The sequence below is a fragment of the Ornithodoros turicata genome, chromosome 4 (genome assembly GCF_037126465.1).
Source record: "Ornithodoros turicata isolate Travis chromosome 4, ASM3712646v1, whole genome shotgun sequence".
NCBI lineage: Eukaryota > Metazoa > Arthropoda > Arachnida > Ixodida > Argasidae > Ornithodoros > Ornithodoros turicata.
Genome location: NC_088204.1, coordinates 4,677,780 through 4,699,849, shown reverse-complemented (window position 1 = coordinate 4,699,849; position 22,070 = coordinate 4,677,780). Strand labels below are relative to the sequence as shown.

General features: G+C 47.3%; 2 protein-coding genes across 2 annotated transcripts in view; one reads left to right on the top strand and one right to left on the bottom strand.

The window, feature by feature from the left end:
- LOC135390783 (bone morphogenetic protein 2-like) overlaps positions 1 to 15,657 on the top strand; it is a 38,969-nt gene extending 23,312 nt beyond the window's left edge. The window contains exon 2 of the mRNA XM_064620684.1: positions 13,225 to 15,657. Coding sequence (XP_064476754.1) covers positions 13,225 to 14,036 — 812 coding nt within the window. The 3' untranslated portion in view covers positions 14,037 to 15,657. The remainder of the gene's footprint in view (positions 1 to 13,224) is intronic.
- A 698-nt stretch (positions 15,658 to 16,355) lies between these two features.
- LOC135390779 (sodium-dependent nutrient amino acid transporter 1-like) lies at positions 16,356 to 21,735 on the bottom strand. Its single transcript, XM_064620669.1, has 16 exons — positions 21,566 to 21,735; positions 21,333 to 21,453; positions 21,142 to 21,273; positions 20,780 to 20,955; positions 20,534 to 20,709; positions 20,020 to 20,152; positions 19,822 to 19,956; positions 19,659 to 19,762; positions 19,004 to 19,131; positions 18,799 to 18,911; positions 18,608 to 18,736; positions 18,449 to 18,548; positions 17,927 to 18,027; positions 17,717 to 17,872; positions 17,011 to 17,381; positions 16,356 to 16,732 (listed from the first exon to the last, which is right to left on the bottom strand). Exons 2-16 carry the CDS (start codon positions 21,451 to 21,453, stop codon positions 16,408 to 16,410), a joined length of 2,400 nt encoding a protein of 799 aa, XP_064476739.1. The 5' UTR covers positions 21,566 to 21,735; the 3' UTR covers positions 16,356 to 16,407.
- Between the last annotated feature and the right edge of the window lie 335 nt (positions 21,736 to 22,070).

Genomic DNA, 22,070 nt, shown 5'->3' with positions numbered 1-22,070 from the left:
TGGTGTCGTCTGCTACATGCGAATGAACATTAGATGTGGCGGAACATCTGCGAGAATTCTTTTTTTTTTTTACTTCTTTCTCTTCCACTAGAATATTCTGTAGGGATATCGCTCGTGCGAAAGCACGGAATAAGTGACGTACGATACGTCATTCCGTGACCGTCGTATCAACCGCGAACGACCGAAGCCACCCGTCTGGAGAGACGAGAGAGCAGCTCTAGTAAACGGGTGCAGGCCCGGAGTAATGAGAAGTTCAACAGACGACCTCTATATATGCGGAAAAAGGAGCCAGGCAAGAATTCCGAGCGGCGATCTCCAGACGAGATAAAGAGAGATTGCGATCTCACGTAAGCGACTGGAATTCGCGATTAGGCTGGCCCCGACCAACCCTCCTCCTCCTACTCCTCGGACAACGATAGAGGAGGAGGGTATTTCCCCCTCCCCCACTAGGTAACACGCGGTTGAATGAGTTTTACTTTCTGTTGATGTTCAATGCCAGGCGTTTCTTCCCTTCGATGAGGTTACCTGCACCGAACAATTTTTCCAGTTTTAGATATTTGCTTAGTTCGTACACCGGATTTGCAAGTTCATGCTTCTTCATAGATTTTCGTTGCCCTCCCCCCACCTGGAATTTATCGGAGCATGCATGACGAAAAGTAATCTTATATATATGTATATATATATATTTTTTTTTTTTTTTCACGCGGGTGCCTGAGCAGCCTGTGTCGTGCCAACACGCGTTGCTGGTGCTCGATCGACGCCCCACCGGTCTCCTGAAACGCCTGAAACACTTCAAGGCACTGTAAGGCAGTAGATCTGCAATCTCAGAAAATTTACGTATTCGGTAGCCTACGTAACCTTACGTCATAACTTTCGTCATAATCCCGCTCATAGGTTTGAGAAAGTTAAAACTGAAAATTACGGGCAACACTGTGTCGAAGTTGCCACCAGCTGCGCATTGCTCGCCAAGTACGGCGGCTAAACTACGTTGCATGTGCAAAACACTGTGCCTAAAGCAAACGAAGTCGGCTAATGTGTCGGCTACGTAGTCACTATGAGCAGCTAGCCCACACACACGAGTGTTTGTGTCTATCACTTCGTGTTCCCTAGTCTCGGGGTTTTACATCATGCATCGTCTTCACCAGCTCGCTTGCTTCCTAGCCATTTTTTCATTGTCAGATCACTGTTGCTTGACAAATTTGGGATTATTCCTCACCAGACGTCGCCCCGAGCCATTTTACCGCCATTTTACTGCAAGTGACGAAAGATAAAAACACTGAAACTACTGTTTATGGACGTACAAGCTTTCTTCCAGCAGCCTGTATTTCGTCAGGTCTGCATTGGTGACGAAATGCAGACTACTGCAAGAAAGCTTGAACGTTAATAAACAGCGGTTTAGGTGTTATCTTTTAATCACTTTTGTTGACCGCACTTGACAACGTCTCTACATTTTCCGATTGCCGCCATTTTACAAGCAAATGAAAAATAGTTAGCACTCATTGTCACATGTTCTACTTGTTGCGCTGGGCTTATAAGCAACAAGCTGTTAGACCACGCCCGCAATGTAACCTGTACAGCTTACATAAAACAACCAAACAAAAGAACAACAACAACAACAGTAGAATTTTTACGCACGCATATAATTCGGCCTTGTTGACACATTCCATGCTGAACAGCGACATCGAAGTTGGAACATAAATATACAAACATACGGAATTAATGAGAGAAAAGCAAAAGCCCCAGGCTGTTTTTCGGTGCCTCTCACAGATAAGTCGGAAAAATCGTGATCATCACAGACATGCCAAGCTGAGGAATAGCTTATGCAGGAATGCAGTGGGCTCTGCAGCGATAAAAACGAGTTACAAGATCTACTCAAGGTTTATATACGTATCTCCAGATAGGGGCTACAAATAGCTGCCTCCCTCGTTTGATGACAGGTAGGGACGCACCCTGTGGATATTACTCGTTATTTATAAACTTTTCCTAAATGACTCGGTTTTAGGCTATAAGTCGCTGTCAAACACAGAGGGGTTGGGGAGTTCACAAGTCTTAGACATACATACGTATACTACGTATACCTGATAGGTGAAGGAAGGATAAAAGGTAGTGATAGTGATGGTGAGGATGGTGCCGTGCTGCTATGGCCTTCCCGCTACACTGTTAAAACAGAACTTCACCACATAGCACGCTCCTAGCCAACCATCATTCCAAATGATATCATTCTGTGCATCGATTTGTTGAAAATGGGAGGAGGCGCCTATCTGGGACAGATTATCTTGTCCCAGATAGGCGCCTCGATCCCCCCTGTTTTGAACAAATCATGACGCAGAATGATATCATTCGGTATGATGGTTGGCTAGGAGCGTGCTATGTGGTGAAGTTCTGTTTTAACAGTGTATATATGGGCAGGGTCACGACTGTAGCTGAGACGAGAGAGAGAGAGAGAAAAAAAAGGGTGAAGCTTGGTGAGCAGATGGGTCGGGATAAGCAGAAAGTCCATTGTGCAGTTAGCGTGGGTCAGTAAACGTAGTCATCTGTGCGGAAGATTATTTTCCTCGAGGAAGAGGACTAGGCCGCGAGTGTTCTCGTATCTTTCCTCGAAAGACCCTCTAGCACGGAGTGCATCGTCTTGGGCACCATTTCTACAGCGCATGAAGGTATTTCTACCGCACCCATGCGGGACAATCTCTTAGGATGTCTCCGACAGTTTCGGTTTGCAAACAGTGTCTGCAGTTTGCGTTGTACAGAGAGTCAGTCTGGTGTAGTTGCAATGTAACGAACGCAGCCTATAAGGATGGTTTGAATATTCCTTGGAAGTCCTTTCGTGGGACCCAGACGTACCATGCAAACAAAAAACAAAGACAAAAAAAAAAAAAACGTATACGCGTTTATCCGGTGGGGCTACATAGGCTATCCAAACAAGGTACACTGCGGTCTTGACTGGCTAAACCCATGGCTGCACTCTTAAAAATGAACTTCACCTCATAGCACGTTCCTAGCCAACCACTATTTCGAATGATATCGTTATCTACCCTGATTTGTTAAAAACGGGAGGCGTACGCCTTTTTTGTGACACTTATGCGGTTCATAATTGTCACAAAAAAGGCGTACGCCTCCCGTTTTTAACGAACCAGGGCAGATAACGATATCATTTGCGATTATGGTTGGCTAGGAGTGTGCTATGCGGTGAAGTTCATTTTTAAGAGTGTGGCTGAAGAGGTTGTGTCCCAGTTCGCACAAAGGATCCTTGCCGCATTCGTGATACAGTCACAACTAATGGAGGCAACAATCATCGCCACATACCAAGCTGCGCAAGATACGCATCCAGGCCCCGTCCTTGCGTATAGCGTTCTCCCGTTCCGCATACAAATTCCTGCGTGGCCCTTTTAACCCTCATCGTCACACTCAAAGAAATGTTGTCGGTGTCAACTTAACACACCAGCTCGCTCGTTTAATTTCTTGCTACAGTCACTATGACTTATCTGACGTATACAACTGTTGTATCACTCTAAAAACAGAACTTCACCGCATAGCACGCTGTGCGCCAACCATTGCCACGAATGATATAGGGTTATCGCTTCTGATTCGAAAACAGAGGGGGCGTACGCCTTTTTGTGGCAATTTGGATATACGAAAATTGACACAAAAAGGCGTACGCCCCCCCCCCCCCTATGTCTTCCAATCACCAGCGATAACACTATCATTCGTGGCAATGGTTGGCGCGCAGCGTGCTATGCGGTGAAGCTCTGTTTTTAGAGTGTACTCTTTTAAAAATGAACTTCAGAGCATAGCACGCACCCTAGCCAACCATAATCTCGAATGATATCGTTATGTGCCCTGATTTGTTGAAAACGGGAGGCGTACACCTTTTTTTGTGACACTTACGCCGTTCATAATTGTCACAAAAAAGGCGTACGCCTCCCGTTCTCAACAAATCAGGCCAGATAACGATACCATTCGAGATGATGGTTGGCTAGGAGCGGGCTATGCGGTGAAGTTCATCTAATAAGAGTGTAGGGTACCGCAAACGCGTTAAGAAGCATAAAACAGATCACATGAGGGTACAATTAACGCCAATAACTAAAAATAAATATTAACACGCATTAAAATCACAACGCTGGCCGAACGGGTTAAGGCCTCCCGCTCGTTGACGGTAGCCAAGGTAGCGCTGAAGACTGGGAGGTAGTGGGTTCGAATCCTGTCACCGGCTGTGCTGTCTGAGGTTTTTCCCTTGCTTTTCCGAAGACTTTCCGGACGAATGTCGGCACAGTTCCCCCTACGAAGTCGGCCCAGGACGCATACTAACCCCCCTGTCCCCTGCTCCTTCCTGCTGTCCTCTCTCCATCTGTCCACATCTGTACGCCGCTCATAGCCACAGTTGCTTCGCGGCGCTAACACCGAATTTAAAAAAAAAAAAAAAGACACCGCCACGCGTGTAGCCACGCGTCCTCCATGTTCAGCGTTGTTATACGCGGAGCATGCTGGAAGAAATGGCTTCCTGTATTTACCTTTATATTTATTTTATGATACCGGTATTTACCACAGCCTTCAACAGCCACTTACAACATACGTGGCAGCACGTTGACATCAGCACCGCTGTGCGCAAACACCTTGCTTTCTTCTTCGTCTTTACTGACGGAACTCGTCGTAATATGGTTAACGCAGCGCCCCCCCTCCGGCGGCGGCATCTCACGAAACAACATTTTCCCCACTTTTTTTTTTTAAATGTCCCGTCGATGGTGAAACACCTCGGAGACGCTGTTGACGCTGAGCCGCCGCATGATTACTGGGCTCAATCTTATCGAAGATCTGATCTACGTGATCAGATTGCCCCGGAGGCGGGGCATTAGAAGGGTTTCTCGACCCGGCTCCCCACCCATTTGGATGTGCTGGAGCAGCTGCAGTTAAACTTGAACTTGGTAGCCGGTAGCCACAATAAAAAAAAACAACGTGTGTGGGGCTGGTCTGCGGAGGGCGCTTTAATAAGTGATCAACACGGATCTGTTGGACGAAAGGGCAGGAATTGAGATTCAGGAACTAACTCCTCTGTTCGAGGAGGAGACAAAGAGAGAAAGAGAGAGGGAAGGCAGTGTTAGTATATATAGCGGACGACGATCCGTTCTATAAAGACGAGAAACAAACATTTGCTCTTTTTTTTAAAGTCTTTTAAAGCGATAACCTTACAGCCTCCACCACCGTGTAGTGTATAGATCCGTCCGTAGGTTTATGGGACCACGTGACGGTAACCACGTGACCAAAAATTTGCAGCCAACGGTGTTCCTAAAAAAGCTGCCTGCTGCATTGAAACGCGTTTAGCACAATGACCACAGATGCAGCCTTTTTTTTTTTTAGTTCGTAGGTTCTGTAACTTTTTCTGAGTTTTTCGAAACTGATTATAAAATATAAGATTTTGAACAAAATCCTATTACTTGGTGATGGTGATGTGAAAAAAATGGGGATGCGAGTTACGACGAAGACGTGCTGACTACCCCAGTACGCTTACACACAGGAAGCACAAACAGATGAGAGAGTTAAAATGATGGAGTTCAACATGTAGCTCAAAAGTTTCGACCAAGTGAGTGTAAAATGTCGGAATCGCTGCGGGGGCACACACAGCACACATTCAGCGAGTCATAGAATGTCCATAAGCCCGGTTGTATGTAGAAAAATTCAGATTCCAAGACCGAGAACAAGCTATGGGTCACAATTAATATCCTACACCCTACCAACGCTATTAAATACTTATGAACCATACAATCTACTAGCATTAAACACTCTTAATTATGAAGACCTCATTCTTTGCCTCTGATAGATGATTCTAATCTCTCCACGAATACGTATGAATGGGATCACATGGCAATTCAACTCATATCCCCCCCCCCCCTCAACTCAGCTTGTGCTTGTACACTCTAAAAACAGCACTTCACCGCACAGCACGCTGTGTGCCAACCGTTTCCAAGAATGATAGGGCTATCGCTTCTGATTCGAAGAGAGAGAAGGGCGTACGCCTTTTTGTGGAAATTTGGATATATTAAAATTGCCACAAAAAGGCGTACGCCCACCTTTCTCTTCGAATCTGAAGCGATAACCCTGTCATTCCTGGCAATGGTTGGCGCACAGCGTGCTATGCGGTGGAGTTCTGTTTTTAGAGTGTATGCGTCTGTATTTATGTAATTTTTGTTTGTGATATGAATTGTACATACTATATTATGCCCTTTTCTGATTTCTTTTTCTTTCCCTGTGTTTTATTTTTGTTTTTGTGTTTTCTATTTATTTATTTTTTTCTTCACTGTCGCGCTGCCCGAAGTACAGGGCTGGGACGGGTCAAGCTACATAACGTACAGCTTTTTTCCCAGTATCCTGTAGCTTGTTGTTTTATTTGCATTTTTTTTCTGGAATAAAATGAAATGAAATGAAAATCTTCAAGTGCCCTCAGCGCCTTGTCGGACAACGGAGGACCTAACAGTTCCGCGATGTCGAAGTCCGCGTCGGGAGTCCACACGAGAGAGGCTCGCCGCTAAAACTCTTCGAGCATCAACATATTTCCGACCCCCGTGAGAAGGATGTGTTCTACGATCTTATTACTTCTGGCTCTAAATAATGCATGTGTTAAGTAGCGTCTCACACGTTTGTCGCAATGAAAAGCACACCCGTCTGTAAAGAAAAAAATTATTTCTTGAGGTACACGACCTTTACTGGGCTCGTACGTCTATGGATACTGAAAAGTATTGTGTTGCGAATCAATAATATCGCAGGTGCGGATCTTGTGACAGCGTCCATGCAAAACACACAACCCTATACTGAGTTAATCGGCTGAAGGGGTTCATGAAGGGGTTCTGAAGGGGCTCATGACTGGTTCATGCAAACGAGAAAGAAGAAGAGGAGGAGGAGGAGGCGGAAATACTGCAACTCTTTTATTTCGCGACACGGTATTTTTCGCGAATCAGGCACAGGGCACATATTCGCGTCCACTAAGGTTTCGCTAAATCTAGACGCTGAAGCTTGTGGCTCGATTGCCTCGCTTTGTGCCTTTATTTACTGTACTGTAAAACCCTCTTTTTGATTTTCCCCGAGCCGCTAATTTTCGCGAATCTCGAATGAAATCTCGAATCGAAATGAAATTTAAGGGCGCGCGAAAATTTCAAAACAGAGAAGGAATGGCTCGAGGAGCTTGAGGAGCTCGCGAAATGTAGTGGTCGCGAATACATCCCTGTTAGTCGACTCGCGAAAATTTAGGGCCGCGAAATTAAATGGTTATACGGTATTTAATTAAGGCGGTATTGCGCACGCTTGTGCTGTAAAGCAGCTGAAATGCTTACCAGTAACCAAGTGTGAAAATAGAGTTTCCGTTGTATCACTGTTTGGAAGCGTCAATTTTAGCTCGAAATTTTCACATACGCACTTAAATTTCGCAAAATTTTCAATTCGCGAAATTAGCGAAAATTAGGAGTGCGAGAACAATAAGGCTTTTGCAGTATGTGCTTATTCGCAAACACTGGAGCTGTGGGTGACATCCATCAGGGGTCTGCTGCTTCATTTCTTGAAAGCGTTTCTATACGACGCAACGAAACAGTAGGAACCAACGAACCAGTAGCGGCAGAATATACTGCATTCAAGCTCTCTAAACAGAACTCTAAAAACAGAACTTCACCGCATAGCGCGCTGTGCGCCTACCATTATTGCAACGAATGATAGGGTTATCGCTTGTGGTACCAAGAGAACGGGGGGGGGGGGCGTACGCCTTTTTGTGGCAATTATCAAATACCCAATTAGACACAGAAAGGCGTGCACCCCCCCCCCCTTCTTGGGATCAGGAGATATAACCCTATTACTCGCACTCTCAGGAGAGAACTTCACCGCATAGCACGTTGTCCGCCAACCATTACCACGAATGATACAGTTATCGCTTCTGATTCGAAGAGCGAAGGGGGCGTACGCCTTTTTGTAGGAATTTGGATATATGATGATTGCTACAAAAAGGCGTACGCCCCTCTCTCTGCAAATGGGAAGCGATAACCCTGTCATTAGTGGCAGTGGTTGGCGCATGACGTGCTACGCGGTGAAGTTCTGTTTCTAAAGTGTACGCATTCGAACCTTCAGGACGTTCTGCTGTTCGTGACGTCACCTTTAATTCCAATCCCGTTGATCTGGTGTTTCATCTCTCATCTCATGTTTTGCGTTGACTTTTACGACTCAAACATTTTCAAATTCAGACATTAACTGAAATAGAAAACGGAAGCCATGCGTCAAGTCGGACTTTTCTTAATTCGTAAGAACACCCAGTGGAGACCAAACTTATTTACGCTCTTATCAGAAGGCCGTAATCATGAAACGCGCCGACACCTTCAAGTACAGTAGCCAATGATTATTAGCCTGAGGAATGTTGGAAAACCAACACCTTGTCATGATTGAGGGGTTTCCGGCATCCCCCTCCTTGAATTTATCGAACGTAATTGGTTTGCAAATGCTGCAGAGCCCACCCACGGCCACTAAGCAGTCCAGAAGCATCAGTGCATGGTAGTAGCAGATGAACGCTGGACAGAGAGGTCAATGTTCGATAACGATATTGGAATGAGAAAGCACGTTTGTGCACAGGAGTCGGTGAGTGGAACTATTACTGTCAATTCGGATATGATACATGAGCCTATAAACGATGAGGGAAAGGGAAAATGTACTCTAAGGGTTATTTATGGGGATCAATTTTCATAACGCAGAAGCAGGGTTTTCCAGATGAAGGTAGTGTTTGCTCTATAGGTGGGTAAGTAGTACTTTTCGACTTTGCGGGGCTTGTTAGCCACACGGTGCGATGTTGTGCCAAAGAAGATTACGCGCGTATTTCCCAATAAATCAATATTGCGTGCATATATATCGTCATTTTTTTGCTCGCAGAACAAGTGTTGCCAGATATGTACGGATGTTGTTTTCACCATGAAACCACTTCTGTAACGGCAAAGGTAACGTATACGGTACCTAATGTACCGAAGCTTTGCAGGCGATAAACAGAACTTGACCACCTAACACGGCTCCAGACGAACCGCTGTACACAGTGATATCGTTGTCGTCCGTGATTTGCTGAAAATGGGCGGAGTATACGCCTTTTTGGTGACAATCACCGTTCCTGCATAAGTGTTACAAGAAGGCGTACGCCCCGCTACCTCATCAGGTCGGAAGCGCGGTGGCTGTATCATTCGGCCCGGAGATCCGCGCAGAGCTTGTTATGGGGTGAGTTTCTGTTTTTTTTTTTACTGTGACCAGGACGTTTGTGATCGTAATCTTTGGTATAAATGATCGAAATTCTTCTTGGAATAGTAAAATTAAAGACGGCAACCATTAATTCCTTTTCGGCAATGTGAATATAAAAACAAAGAAGAAGAAAAGGAAGACCGGTTATATCCTTGTCGACCGTCAGGAAAACAGCGGGCAGTACATCGCAATTTTACACTGCCAGTCTAGTTCATTTTTATTGAGCTCTCTCGATGTCGTCCGTCATGTGTGGTGCTTTTCGTGAATTTTTCTTTGAGTACCGTGGCCGGGTGAGTGCTTGGAAGGAATTAAGGAAACCTGTTAAACTTGCTCTGCAAAAGCAGTTTCCACTTTGCGCTCCTTTGACGAAAACGGACGGTTCAATTAAAATCTGGGCGGGAAATTCCATTCAACCCCGTCCGGGATCTATCTTTCCGTGAGTATGAATACGTGACGCTGCCACATTTTTGAGCTCTCACTTCTGATATCGTTTATGAGTAGGCGATGAATCTCGTCTACACGTGTCGTCTGCGACGAGCGTTCAAATATACCGTCTGCGGCCATTTCGAAACTGGTGCATCCTGGTGCTTCCGAATTTGAGGAAGCTGTTGGAACGGACACTTGTCGTGACATCTTTTGTGAACGGTTGACTGCAGCGCGACTGCGCTGACGGAGAAGATGGATGTTTTCTTAGCAGACGACAGACTCGCGTCGTCTGCACAACTACGACGCATTGTTCAGCGAAAAGTTACACAGTTTGCCAGATTACGCGACTGTGTTGTTTTTCTCTCATGTCTGACGTAAAAGGGTAATGTCTCCGGACAACAATGGATTGGAGTGAACTATGGGTCTCCTGTTGTTCCCTTGCGCAGACGTCGTAACGGAAGTGACGGAGTCTGACGTCATCATGTCGCAGAACCGTGCGGACGACGAAGTTGCGACCATGCAATGTGACTGTAATGAGCAATCGTATTGTACCAAAAAGAACATTAGATATTGCGGATAGAGATTGACACGGGCTGCTATTTTTCGACGAGTCCCCCCCTCCCCCCTGTCACCTGGTTTGAAGTCGAACAAACAATAGTGCCATAAAGATCTAACAAACCTATAGCGCTAGTTACTAAGTGATCTGTTGCACCATTTATTTTAAAGAGGACTTTAAGAGCACGAAAGGATTCGAAGCCTGGTAGCTCGAAGGGAATAACTTTTCTCGAAAAGGGCCATGCTTGGTACAGAGGGAATATATTATTGCCAAACTGCCTAGAAGAGAGATAAAAAGCATGCCTCTGGACTCGGCGATGTAACCGGTTCAGACCGGGTCATCTGCTACATCTGACAAACATTGCAGACGAGTCTGCTCTGGGACGCTGTAAAGCCACACCGGAAATGACGTCACAGCAGTGCTGGGGGGATAACATGGTTGATGAACGAGTTTTCGATAGTTTCGGATCGCTTGATGTCCGGCTTCAAACTTGAACGGTTTTATGAGTGCACGGGTTACCCGATAGCTAGACAGATTTAAAGCCTGAAGTTGAAAGCGCAAGGGAGCTTTTGCCTCAAGGTTATAGTGCAGCAGCTTTGTTGAAATCGAGGGAATAAATTGTCACATAAATTTGAATATTGTGAAAATTCCGTGTGGTTCCTGCGACCGTTCTTGTTCTCAGTTGGCAATAACCCTTACGCACAGCCCAACATAACCGCAATCCAATGTGTTTCTTACCATCTTAGTAATCCATGAAGTCGGCCCAGGACGCAAAATTCTCACCCCACGAGCAGCGCGTGTAACCATATGGTTTGCCAGTTTGCCTGTCTGATGCATATCAGGAAAACCATACGGGTACATGCTGCTCGCTGTCTGATACACAACAGACAGCAGGCAATCTGCACGGTAACACTCTCGGTTGATTAACTTTTATCACAGACACATGTAAAAGCTAAAACTTGCTAAATTAAATTTGTTTCAAATAACATTCGCGCAAGCCATTTATAGGTTATAGGTTAAGCATTTATAGGTTTGCCAAAATATCGGTCAATTTCATCCTAAACAGTACTTCGCTCGTAAACTAGACGCGACAGAAATTGTGCCTATATTTTGTGTCTGACATACGTACGAAACGGAGCAGACGACAAACAGGAAGTCAGGCCAAGCCATTCGGGAAGGAGGGATGTGAAAATGATTTTTTTTTTTCGCGACTTCCCGGGGGCTCGGCCGAAGGTTCGACTAAATCAACGTACGGGCACTTCTGTATTACTTTCTGAAAGGGGGACAGCTGTTCCCCGGACACGTCTGCAACGAAAATAGATTGATTTGACGAGCTGGGGGCTACATTGCGTACTCAATTGAGGACATAGAAGCGCGTGATTTTCATGGAGTCACCTCGCGTACGGAGCGATAACATCTGTACCGCGTACGCTAACACTCGCTAGCGTGACACTAAGCAGACGGCGAAGTTAACCCAATATCGTCTGCTATGCAGGACATTCCTGCTTTGCACAGGAATGCGCATTCGGGTTGCACTCTCATGATATCTCTTTCCACGGTCTATGACCGAATGCCACGTGCAGCGTACTGTCTCACCTCTTTTGCAGACGACAGTTTGAGTAGCCCCACACGTTTGGTAGCAGACGACATGGAATCAAAGGCGTCTTCGTTCAAAACGATTCCTTGCTCCGGAGGGGAATAAGAAAATGTAGACCAGGTGGCGCAGCAAACGACAGCAAGGATCCGTGGTCGAGACGTCTAAAAAGCTGTCTTTCTGGGCATTCTAACCTCAGAAAGGACGAAAAGACAGCCCTTCAGTGCTAGGTGGGGCGGGAAAAAGCCTTAATTCATACAAAAAAAGAAACTCAAATATTGTGGCAGACGACAGCCGTCCACAGGCGCGAACACACGTCTGCATTCGTTTGCAGACGACAAAGTGGTGTGCGACAGAAGGACTTGCATTTCTGAAACGATAAAATGTTAAGTCAGGCATATGCCGTACACATTGTCATTCCATTACATTGTAAAGGTGCAATTCGGGTGCAATAAAGGCGCAAGGTGTATTCGTCGTGTTTCGTGCATCTCAGCAACCTGACTGTTGTCACCGGTCTGAATACTATCGTGACTGGCGGAAGTTACGTTATATATGTGCTGTGTTCCACTTTCGCCCCGCCTTCCGTTACCTTTTGCAGCGGACGATATCTGCACTAGATCTGCAAAATAATTGTTGCTTCCGATTACTTAACCCTTTTCGCAAAAGGAGGGTCATGACACTTGAGTGATAACATTACAATCTGTTAAGCTATATCTTGCTTTAAAGTCACACTTGGATGAATATGACTGAAGATCGTGCTCTGCTGTGCAAAAATAATCAAGATCGCACGTGCCGCAATATCAGACTTCTTCCATGAAGTCCCTGAAGGCAAAGTAGAAATTCTACCAGGCGCGTGACTTCCGGAATGCGAATTGGTAGCCTGAGCAGACGTAAGGCGTCTCAAAGACTGCCAAACTATGAAACGCGACAACGCGGTCGGATTTCCCCGTCGCACGCCCAGCGAATGCTCGAACTGCTTATTCTTGATTCAAGGCGCCCTAACATTCTTCGACAACCACGTCATATTTATACAGGATGTTTCACAACCAAGGTTTAAATAAAAAATAAATGGTGCATTATAAGTGGGTGAAACCAACTGGATCTGGTCGGGAGTCGTCCTCCGCAAGTCAGGATATCTTTGTATTGTCTCTAAGTAACAATATAATTGATATTAATGACGTCATTTTTTTAAACATCAATTCTAGAGCCGAGACAAAATAGACAAGTCGTAGAACGCCTTCAGACATCCCAGAATCAGCTACGTGCTGTCGAGTACCTCTTAAGTGTTCTTCTTCTTTTTTTTTAAATTTTGTTTTAAAAAAGACAAGAAAGAAAGAAACCACGTGACAGCGTGGACCCGAGACTATACAGTTGTAATATACAGTGTTGTTCTCTGTCCTTGCAGCACCCTTATTCCCGCTGGATTCAAGAGGCGACCAGGATAGACATCATCTTCACTTCCCCGTACACATCCCGAGCTCTTCGGGCAACACCACCCAAGGCGGTCCCCGAGGCATCACCGTACGATCTGCCAAACTCCGCCTCCACCATTCGTCCCCCTGGACGGCCACCGTGCTCGTCTACCAACTACTAGAACCTTCCACCTGTCACAGGCACCCAAACTGCGACAAGCTCCTCATCGCTGCTAGTGACGTCTCCGCCGAGGGCTGGCACCTCTTTGACGTCTCCAGGGCTGTCGGAACGTGGGTTGAACGACCACACACCAACTACGGACTACTTGTCGAATGTCGCGGTAGCTGCCGCGTTTCGCCAGACACTTCGTTAGATGTCGAAGTCGTCGAAAACGTTGCCCGAGTACGGCGGCATTCCGTAGACACCGGCGTGTCCTCTTTGGATGGACACCCTCGCCTGCGAATGGAGTGTTCCAACGGGATGAAGACCAAAGTATGTTGTCGGTATGCGCTCAAGGTTTCTTTCGCAGAGATTGGCTGGGATTGGATAGTCGAACCGAAAGAGTTTGAGGCTTACTTCTGCAAAGGAAAATGTCCCAACCGTTATAGAAACTTCGCGAGCACGCACGCGCTCCTGCAGAGCATTATAAACAAGAAGAGCGAAGGCAGAGAAGTTCCGAGGCCTTGTTGCGCTCCGAGGAAGCTAAAGCCGCTCAGTCTGTTGCATTATAACAACGACGATCCGCCGACACTGTCCGTTACTAGGCAGAAAGGGATGATTGTCAAAGAGTGCGCCTGTTCCTAACGGCATTTTGTGAGGGACCGACATGTCTCCAGGAGAAGGGTGGACAGAAGTAGTAATCAAGAAGAGCACGATGACTTTAGACCTGTGCAGTCGAAAAACAACAGGCCACGTACGTGTTTTCAAACTGCCACATCGTGGCGCGGCTATGTGAATCGCAGGGCCGGCGCATCTTGGTAGGTAGTCACACCCTATCACTCCCTCATGGCACATCTTAGCACAACGGTCCAAGGACAGGGTTGCTCTGTCCAATGGGTCATGTATGTGCATGATACGAGAGGGTCCTTCGGTTAGGTGTGATCCTAGAACCAGTGTTTTCCTAGGGCATGAAAATCTCTGCCCAGGGTCATTGGGGGTGTTCCCGGTTTGTCTGAGCACGGCACTTTCCCATTCCTGACCTTCGTTTTAGCCCACGACGCAAGATGCACGCACTAACGTTCCTAGTCGTAAGTTCCATACGAGGCAATACAGTCGGCCATTCTGCTTCATTCGTTCTTTGCGGGTATGGAACGGTGTTGTGAGTTCGCAATGTCGGTGGTTCCACGTCACCAGAAGCTACGGTCACGGTAATACTAATCTAGTTGATGCACATTAGCTAATTGAGTTCGCAGTTACCTGGATAAAAGTTGGTCGTTCCAGAAGACATGACAGTAAAGGAAAAAGAGAATGGAAGCTTTTCTGACCTGGATCTCCATCACTTTCTTGTGTTCTTTCCAATGCCATCTGTCCTTTGATAGTGGCACCCCCCCCCCCAAAAAAAAAAGCAAAGAAGAACAAGATGATGTGATGCCCTACGCAGTCGTTTTGACCAGCCTAGTGTACGCGCCGGCCCTGAACAGTCGATGTAGTACTCTTCCATAAACACAGAGCAGCGAACTTGAACTTCCCAAACGAAAAGGTCCTATTGAAATCTGTATATGGATATGACTAGGAACCTTTCGAGGCGCAGGGATGTCAAGATCGACAAGGAAGCAAAGGGATTCCAAAGTCTTACTTGATGACGTCACTGAAACTCTTTCAGAGAGCATATAGATCGCTGTGGAAGCAGTGGTAGAAGAAAGGAAAAGTAAAGGCCTTCCATCTATCCCTTTCGGGCACGTTGCGCGCACAACTGCCCACCATGCACCGTTTTGCCGTGGTGTTGAAAATGTCAGCTTGCACCAAAGAGGGTACACGCGTGTGCTGCAAGACGTGACTCAGGGCTTTCCAAGTACCCGTGGCCGGACACACGCGCCGGCCGGTTTACGTGCACGGGTGTCTCAAAAAAAAAAACAAAAAAAAAAAAACGTTCCTTCAGAGACAAGCTGGTGAACTGTGTGAACCGAGTCTCCGTAACGGGTATATAGAACAACAAAAAAATAAATGACTGCATATATTTTGTGGAGCCCACGTGACCTGTGGCGTTCCGCCTGTGATACTTCTACTAGACCACGTTCCCTGTGTGTGTGTTTGTCTGTCTGTTGGATGTGAAAGCACACGCGAGATTATAGCGAGGACGGACGATGGAGAAATCACCACTATATTTAAAGACATTTTTTTTTTCCCTGCGTAATATTTATCTCTGTGCCTATTGTTGAATGTGCATAAAATGTCTCAATTAAAGCGCTGTCTCGATTGTTGTGAACGGGGTTCTCAGAGAGTCTACTTTTTCAAGTAACCATGTAAGTGTTGCCTTTTTATCCAGATGTTCGCGACATTGGTACATAGGTATTGGTGGAGGTGATAGTGGGACTGTTTGCTGGATCGTGCGCCCTGGGCCGACTTCACAAGGCAATTGCTCGCGCGCTTCCAATTACCGGAGCAAAGCATCAGCTCAGCCATCACCGACCCATGAAAACAGCCAATGAATGGCAAATGTAAGCACAGGATGTGACGTGACGGTGGTAGGAAGAGGCTTGTTAGTCAATTTTGAGTAGGGGGAGGGAGAGCGCGGTAGAGGTGTAGTCATACACTGGACAGCGCACAAAGGACACGGACGAAGTGTGCGAACTGTCCTGTCCTCTTAATACTTCCGTGTCCTATGTGCGCGGTTATGTCTTTACCCCCCCCCCCTAGTTCCTGGAATGCTCTGCTCCTAATTGTGGGGTAGGCAGGTAGGGGGGGTAGGGGGGGTAGGGGGGGGGAGACATGCTCAGAAGCACGGTGATAAAAAATGTTTACATCTCCCCGAGTGCTTCCATCGTCGGCCGGGATGCTCGGCAAGCCAGCGCTCTACTGACAAAAACGGCACATACGAGGCTGTGCACGCACAAACAGGTGCGTCGTACCATTACGACATTATCCCATCGTGATGACTATTCAATACAACTGTCAATCTCCGAATAGCACTTTACGCGCATTTATTGTGGTGAGCCACGATGTACCCCGCGTCATTTCATTTTTTCTTTGACGACGAAGAGTGCTCTGAGGAAGTGGAATGAGCACGATCTCTCGGCTGTTGTGGGTAAGCTGGACCAAGTCGGACAATGGAACTGGGAGCACCCATGGGAATGTTGGCCATGACCACGTCGTCCGGCTCGCCTGGAGGGCGCCTCTGGAACAGGCGTCCCAGGAGACCGAATCGCATAGGGGACTGTGAGAACTGGGGGCCCAGACTGTTAGGGAACAAGGTTGGTAGGAAGCTGTGCACTTGCGGTCCTTGGGGTCTCGGAGGCGCTGGAATGCGTTGTAGAATTGCTGGCACAGTCTGGATGGATGGCCTGGGCAAAAGGATTCTTGGTAAGGGATTCTAAATACACAAGATGCACGATTCCAAGAGCACGGTGGCAGCAGAATTACCCCAGCAGGTGTTTTAAGCGCGAGCAATAAGTGAGTGTTCTTTTCCATCAGGCTGAGAAAATAGACCACCAATGCTTACCCGCGTGATGAGAAATTAAACCCAGAGGCAGAGGAGCACAAAGACGAACGCAGAATTTGTTGTGTTCGTCTGTGTCCCTTTCCGTCGGGGTTTCATTTTTAGTCACCCGCATGTGCTTACCTCTGTTGCTGCGGAGGAGGCGGCAAGTAGTCAGCTACCGGTCTCGGCCCAGCTTTGGGCAATGGAATCGTCAGATTTGAAAGATCCAGAGCGGGCAAGTCTGGTGGCAGTGTCCACACCCTCTCCGTTGGACCTTGCTCCACGGCTGCCGATCCCCGCCTCTCAGCGTACGGTACCCTCACCGGCTCGGCCGCGAAGATGACGGGCATCGTTTTGCTCTTGGCCGACGGCTCCGGTACCACGAACCGCACGGGAAAGGGAGAGTGCATAGGAACGAAGCCTCGGTTCCGGAGACGCGCCTGGTAAGCGTTGAACAAAGCGGGGTCTTCGGGTCCCCAGGTGTACGCCGGTTGGATGGCTTCGTCGATTTTCTGCGGGCGAGTTCACGTGTTAAAACACTCGGGTCACAATTCTAGGGCCACCCGTGCACACTATAAGCATGTCCTTCATAATTCTTCGCTCCGGCGCATTTCGTCCTCAGAGAATGACGCTTGCAGCGAATGGTACCGTACAGAATTGAAAAAAAGGTGACTGGGTTACCTAGGCACATGTCTGGTGCGGTTCCATTTGCTGCTAGCGTGTACACTCTGAGGAAAGAATGCGCCGGAGAATGCAAAGCAAGGATATATGGTGACATCGATTGAACTATGCCCGTTCCTTTCGACGCAAAGGTTTGTTACAACAGAAGCGAGCAATGTGCACTTACGAATTCCTTATCGCGCACCCAGCTGATAGCCCATAGCGGCACTTGACAGAAGACTACCACAACCAGCAAGAAGCCGATGAGGTCAGAATACATCGGGAACTTGTACGACTCCAGCGTTGTGTACTCGAAATGCATGACGTGCACCACGAGAGCTAACTGCAAATAGAGAGGGTTTTGCAGCCAATCGTACGAGGCAAGAAGCGCACGTACGAATAGCAGAAGGGGCGTCAGGAAGCTCCACAGGATCTTGTACAAGATGGATGGCGCCATGGTGAACATGAACTCAATGTCGAAGAGTAGTCTCCTTGAGTCTGAAAATGTTCACGAAGAGCAAGCGATACTAGATCAAGAGGTGACTCAAGAGGTACACTATACAATGATTTTGTCAATCGAACAAACACGATAGGTGGCGCACATCAAGGAGACTGCTCGCAACAATAGGGCGGAGACAAGGGAGGGGAGAACCTACCGGGGAAAGCTACAGACTTCCTTCATGGCCCCCGCATTCTGTTAGAAGCGCAGCCACAAACAACTATCAGCCGGTACAAGGACCGGCGAGAAGCTACAACCAAGAGGGTACACCAAAGAGTACCCGCACGACTGATTGTAGACGCTATCAATAAACACGCTAACAATAGGACGTCAAAGGCAAATCAATAATATGTTGGGAACAGGCAAGTTTGCAGGCGCGTCAATTCAAAGTTAGTTATATTAGCCACCAATAAAACGTACCATAACCCCAGGAGTACGAGAGGACTTCAATTAGCGCAGCAATGACAAAGAAAGGGGCGCCAAAGTAGGTCTCCAGGAACTTTATAAAGTATGGACCGGCCTAAAGGAGTAGACAAAGCGATATAACAGTTCTCGACGCGTGACAAAGGAAGACCTCACCGGCGTGCACAACGGCAGTCCTATGAGAAAAGCCACGATGCAGAACAGCAATGTCACTTCACTTCTGAATTCTCGGTAATCTGGGAACTGTTCCAGGATGCCCGACATCACAGTCTGAATCAATATCATCTAGAAGACAAGTTCTCAGTTTAGCACTGTCCCATATATAGCCGTACTGGAGATCGACTTACGGACATGTTCAAACCCATGAGGAACACCGCCACAAAGAAGATCATGGTCCACATCTGAGGGTAGGCCTGTGTCCCAATGGCTTCCGGGTAGGCCACAAACGCCATGCTGAGCACTTATAAAAACAAAGGTAATGCTGTACATCAGTTTCTCCCATGCTGTACATGTCGCACAATGCAACGAGAATCCGTGCGGTTATATGCTTACTTTCCTCGGGATAGAGTTCAGATATGCTGACGTTGAGGTTGGAAGCAACGCCCCCCATCACACTGAAGAAGGCTGTGCTGGTAAGGAGGCCCCAGATGAAGTTCAAGATGACGATGAAGCAAGAGTCTCTGCAGAAGCAGAGTCCAGGTGTAGAGGCACGTTATGAATATATTTAGTTGGCAGACCAACTCGCGGTACATTGGGGAGTGTTTAAGCGCGCGTTTGTGTGCACCACTTCAAATGCAGTTGAGGTATCCAACAGGTACACAGGAACCCGGAGGGGTTATATGAAGACCACAATTGATGTGCCGGCGAGGTGCGTACGCCTGGGTTACACGTGGTCAGGGGCAACGCACTCGGGCACAGTCTTGATATACTGGTGGGCACAGGTCAACGTATGGCCCTATACGGATGCCTTGAACGGAACATGCTCCGGCGCATTCCTTTGTCATAGACACACGCTAGCGGCAAATTGGACCGTATGGCCTTACAGACATGTGCCTAGGTAACCCAGTCACCTGTTTGCAAGTCCGTACCATTACCATTCGCTGCTAGCACGTCACTAAGAGGAAGGAATGAGCCGGAGCGTGTTCCGTAAACTTTTCTCCAGCACTGTACACTCGAAAACGACGAGGACAGAAGCCACATGTCTTACTGAAAAACGTCGTTGTAGAAGTCACTATGGCTGGCCAATACCATAACGCACCCGGTGGCAATGCCTAGTGACAATACCGACTGTTCAATCGCAGTGCGCCAACACTGCAAATATATATTATTCGGTTTCATTTCGTCACCCGGATATATTTCACTTTACTCACATCCAAGGTGAATATGCTCCTCCAGTTCGGGATGAAGATGACAGACACGCCGACACTTGCGCCGTCTAGGGACACTCCCCTCATGAGCATGGCTAGGAACATGATGTACGGGCACGTCGCCGTCACGAGTAACACCTACGAGCAGTTGTCCTTGTATATACGTGTACGCCCGGCAGAGCGAGTGCCACTGTTCCATACCTTTCCCATGCAGCGCATGCCACGGGCTGTGAGGAAGTACATTTGAAGCCACACAATAAACGAGCTGATGGTCAGGTCCAGCTTCATTGGTTTTAAGTCGCTGATGCCACGGCTGGTTTCTAGCACATTATCCCTGTAATGAACGCATTCTCTGAGCCCGGCGTACAGTTGGAGCAAAAAAAAAAAAAAAAAAAGAGACATTCTCAACACCCCAACACCGAATATCCTCTGGACGTACGAATAATGTCATAATACAGTCGCACGTCCTACGGACATTCTGAGGATATCCATCGGACGTACGAATTCGTTAGGGCATTATTCGTACATCCAGAGGACATCCGGTGTTGTTGGAGCAGCTAACGAGACAAATGAAGACCGCTGAAGAAAGGCTCTGTCAGCTCTGTATTACCCATTGTCGCTGCCCACAGAAACTTTAGCCGCCATACTGCCAACTTTAGGCAGCATACCATTGCTCGTTGAATGGCGTACGCATCATAAGAGTATGTGTCCTCACCAGAAGAAATGTTCAGCGGCTGACTTGGTAGCATTCACGCATCCAGTCATCTCTTGGCTGTAAGCTCGATGAGGGACGAAGATGGTCTTTTCGCTCGAGTTTACGGAGACGCCGAACGTGATGTTGCGGTTCTTGAAGCGCTGGTAGAGACGATTGGAAGCAGCTTTGCATGTCGTCTGAGGAGGGGGGGGGGGGCAGGCGGTACGTTACAATGTGCCACAGTTGAGTTCAGGGGAAGGAACTTACGACACCAGCTTTTCGAATATAGCACACTCTGGTGTCTGCATGCCACCAGTCGTAGCATCCGCTCCAAGGCAGCCTCGCTCCCAGAGAGTGGTACATGTATATCATTGAGTAGGCGATGTACATGTTAATATACAGGGACATGCAGAAGCAGCCTATACACATCGCCACGCCGATACCTATAGACAAAGACAGCGGGTACGAGTTATAGTACGCAGAATCTTGATGTGTCCAGCAGTAACAAATCAATACCACCAGGACCACAACCACATATCCGCAGTGTCGCGTTATCAAAACTATAACTACACTCTCCAGTATGACTATTCATGTAGAAGTGACTCTCGCTCGACCCCTCGGATACCCACCTCTCGACATCGGAAAGGCGGCCCAGACGCTGATGGAACCAGTATTGCTGAACTGGCCTGTGAACAGTTCCAGGTAGTACATCGGCTTCCCAACGATCAGCAGTATGATCAGGTATACAAACAGGAACGCACCTATACAATCATACAAGCATGAAATAAAGCACCTAAGGTATCTGGTGTTTAGGTTATACCTCCTCCATTCTGGTACACAAGATATGGAAACCGCCACAGGTTGCCGAGTCCAACAGAAAGTCCAACGCAAGAGAAGAAATAGTCGGCCTTATGGTCCCATTTTGGACGTAGGTCCGACATCTGGAATGCGTCATTTGGTACGTCGCTTGACGATATCGCAGAGTTTCTTACAGCGTTTTCTGTACGCACAATATGGGCCAGCCATACAGATTAAAATTCCATGGCTGCTTACCTTTCTTCTCCCCCTGGACTTTCTCGGATTAAAAAAAAATTAACAGCCCCCTATTGGGTGGCGGTTCCCTTTATGGTTCCTGAGGTGCCGTCGTTCCTTCCACAGTGTCAGCCGGTGAACTGCACTCGAATGACAGAACGCGCGCAGTTGGGCTTCGCGCGTGCCGTTTCTTCGTGGACTGGCATCAACTTTGAATACTTTGAAGCACACCTGTTGTTGCGTACCACAATGCACAACTACATTGCTGTCTATTTCGTGAATCACTTTGGTTGTTCATGCGAAAGGTTTGTGACATATTTGTCCTCTGAACCCATAAATCTTGTGCTTGTTGCAGGTGAGAAGTCTGTCTTGTGTCTCTTATTTCCATGTATGCACACTAGATTTCGCTGACCTCCAAACCACAATTTGCGAGTGGCTGACATGTACATGAAGAGTATCATGCATTTCTGTACAAAAAAAAAAGCATGAGTTTTTTTTTTTTTTTTGTACAGAAATGCATGATACG

What these genes read in the sequence shown, in the direction of transcription:
- LOC135390779 (XM_064620669.1), bottom strand. Translation starts at nt 21,453, where the DNA reads ATGTCGGACCTACGTCCAAAATGGGACCATAAGGCCGACTATTTCTTC. An exon ending in TGTGTACCAGAATGGAGGAG is followed by an intron (nt 21,274 to 21,332) that starts GTATAACCTAAA and finishes ATGATTGTATAG; the next exon opens with GTGCGTTCCTGTTTGTATAC. An exon ending in ATATTCGAAAAGCTGGTGTC is followed by an intron (nt 20,710 to 20,779) that starts GTAAGTTCCTTC and finishes CCCCCTCCTCAG; the next exon opens with ACGACATGCAAAGCTGCTTC.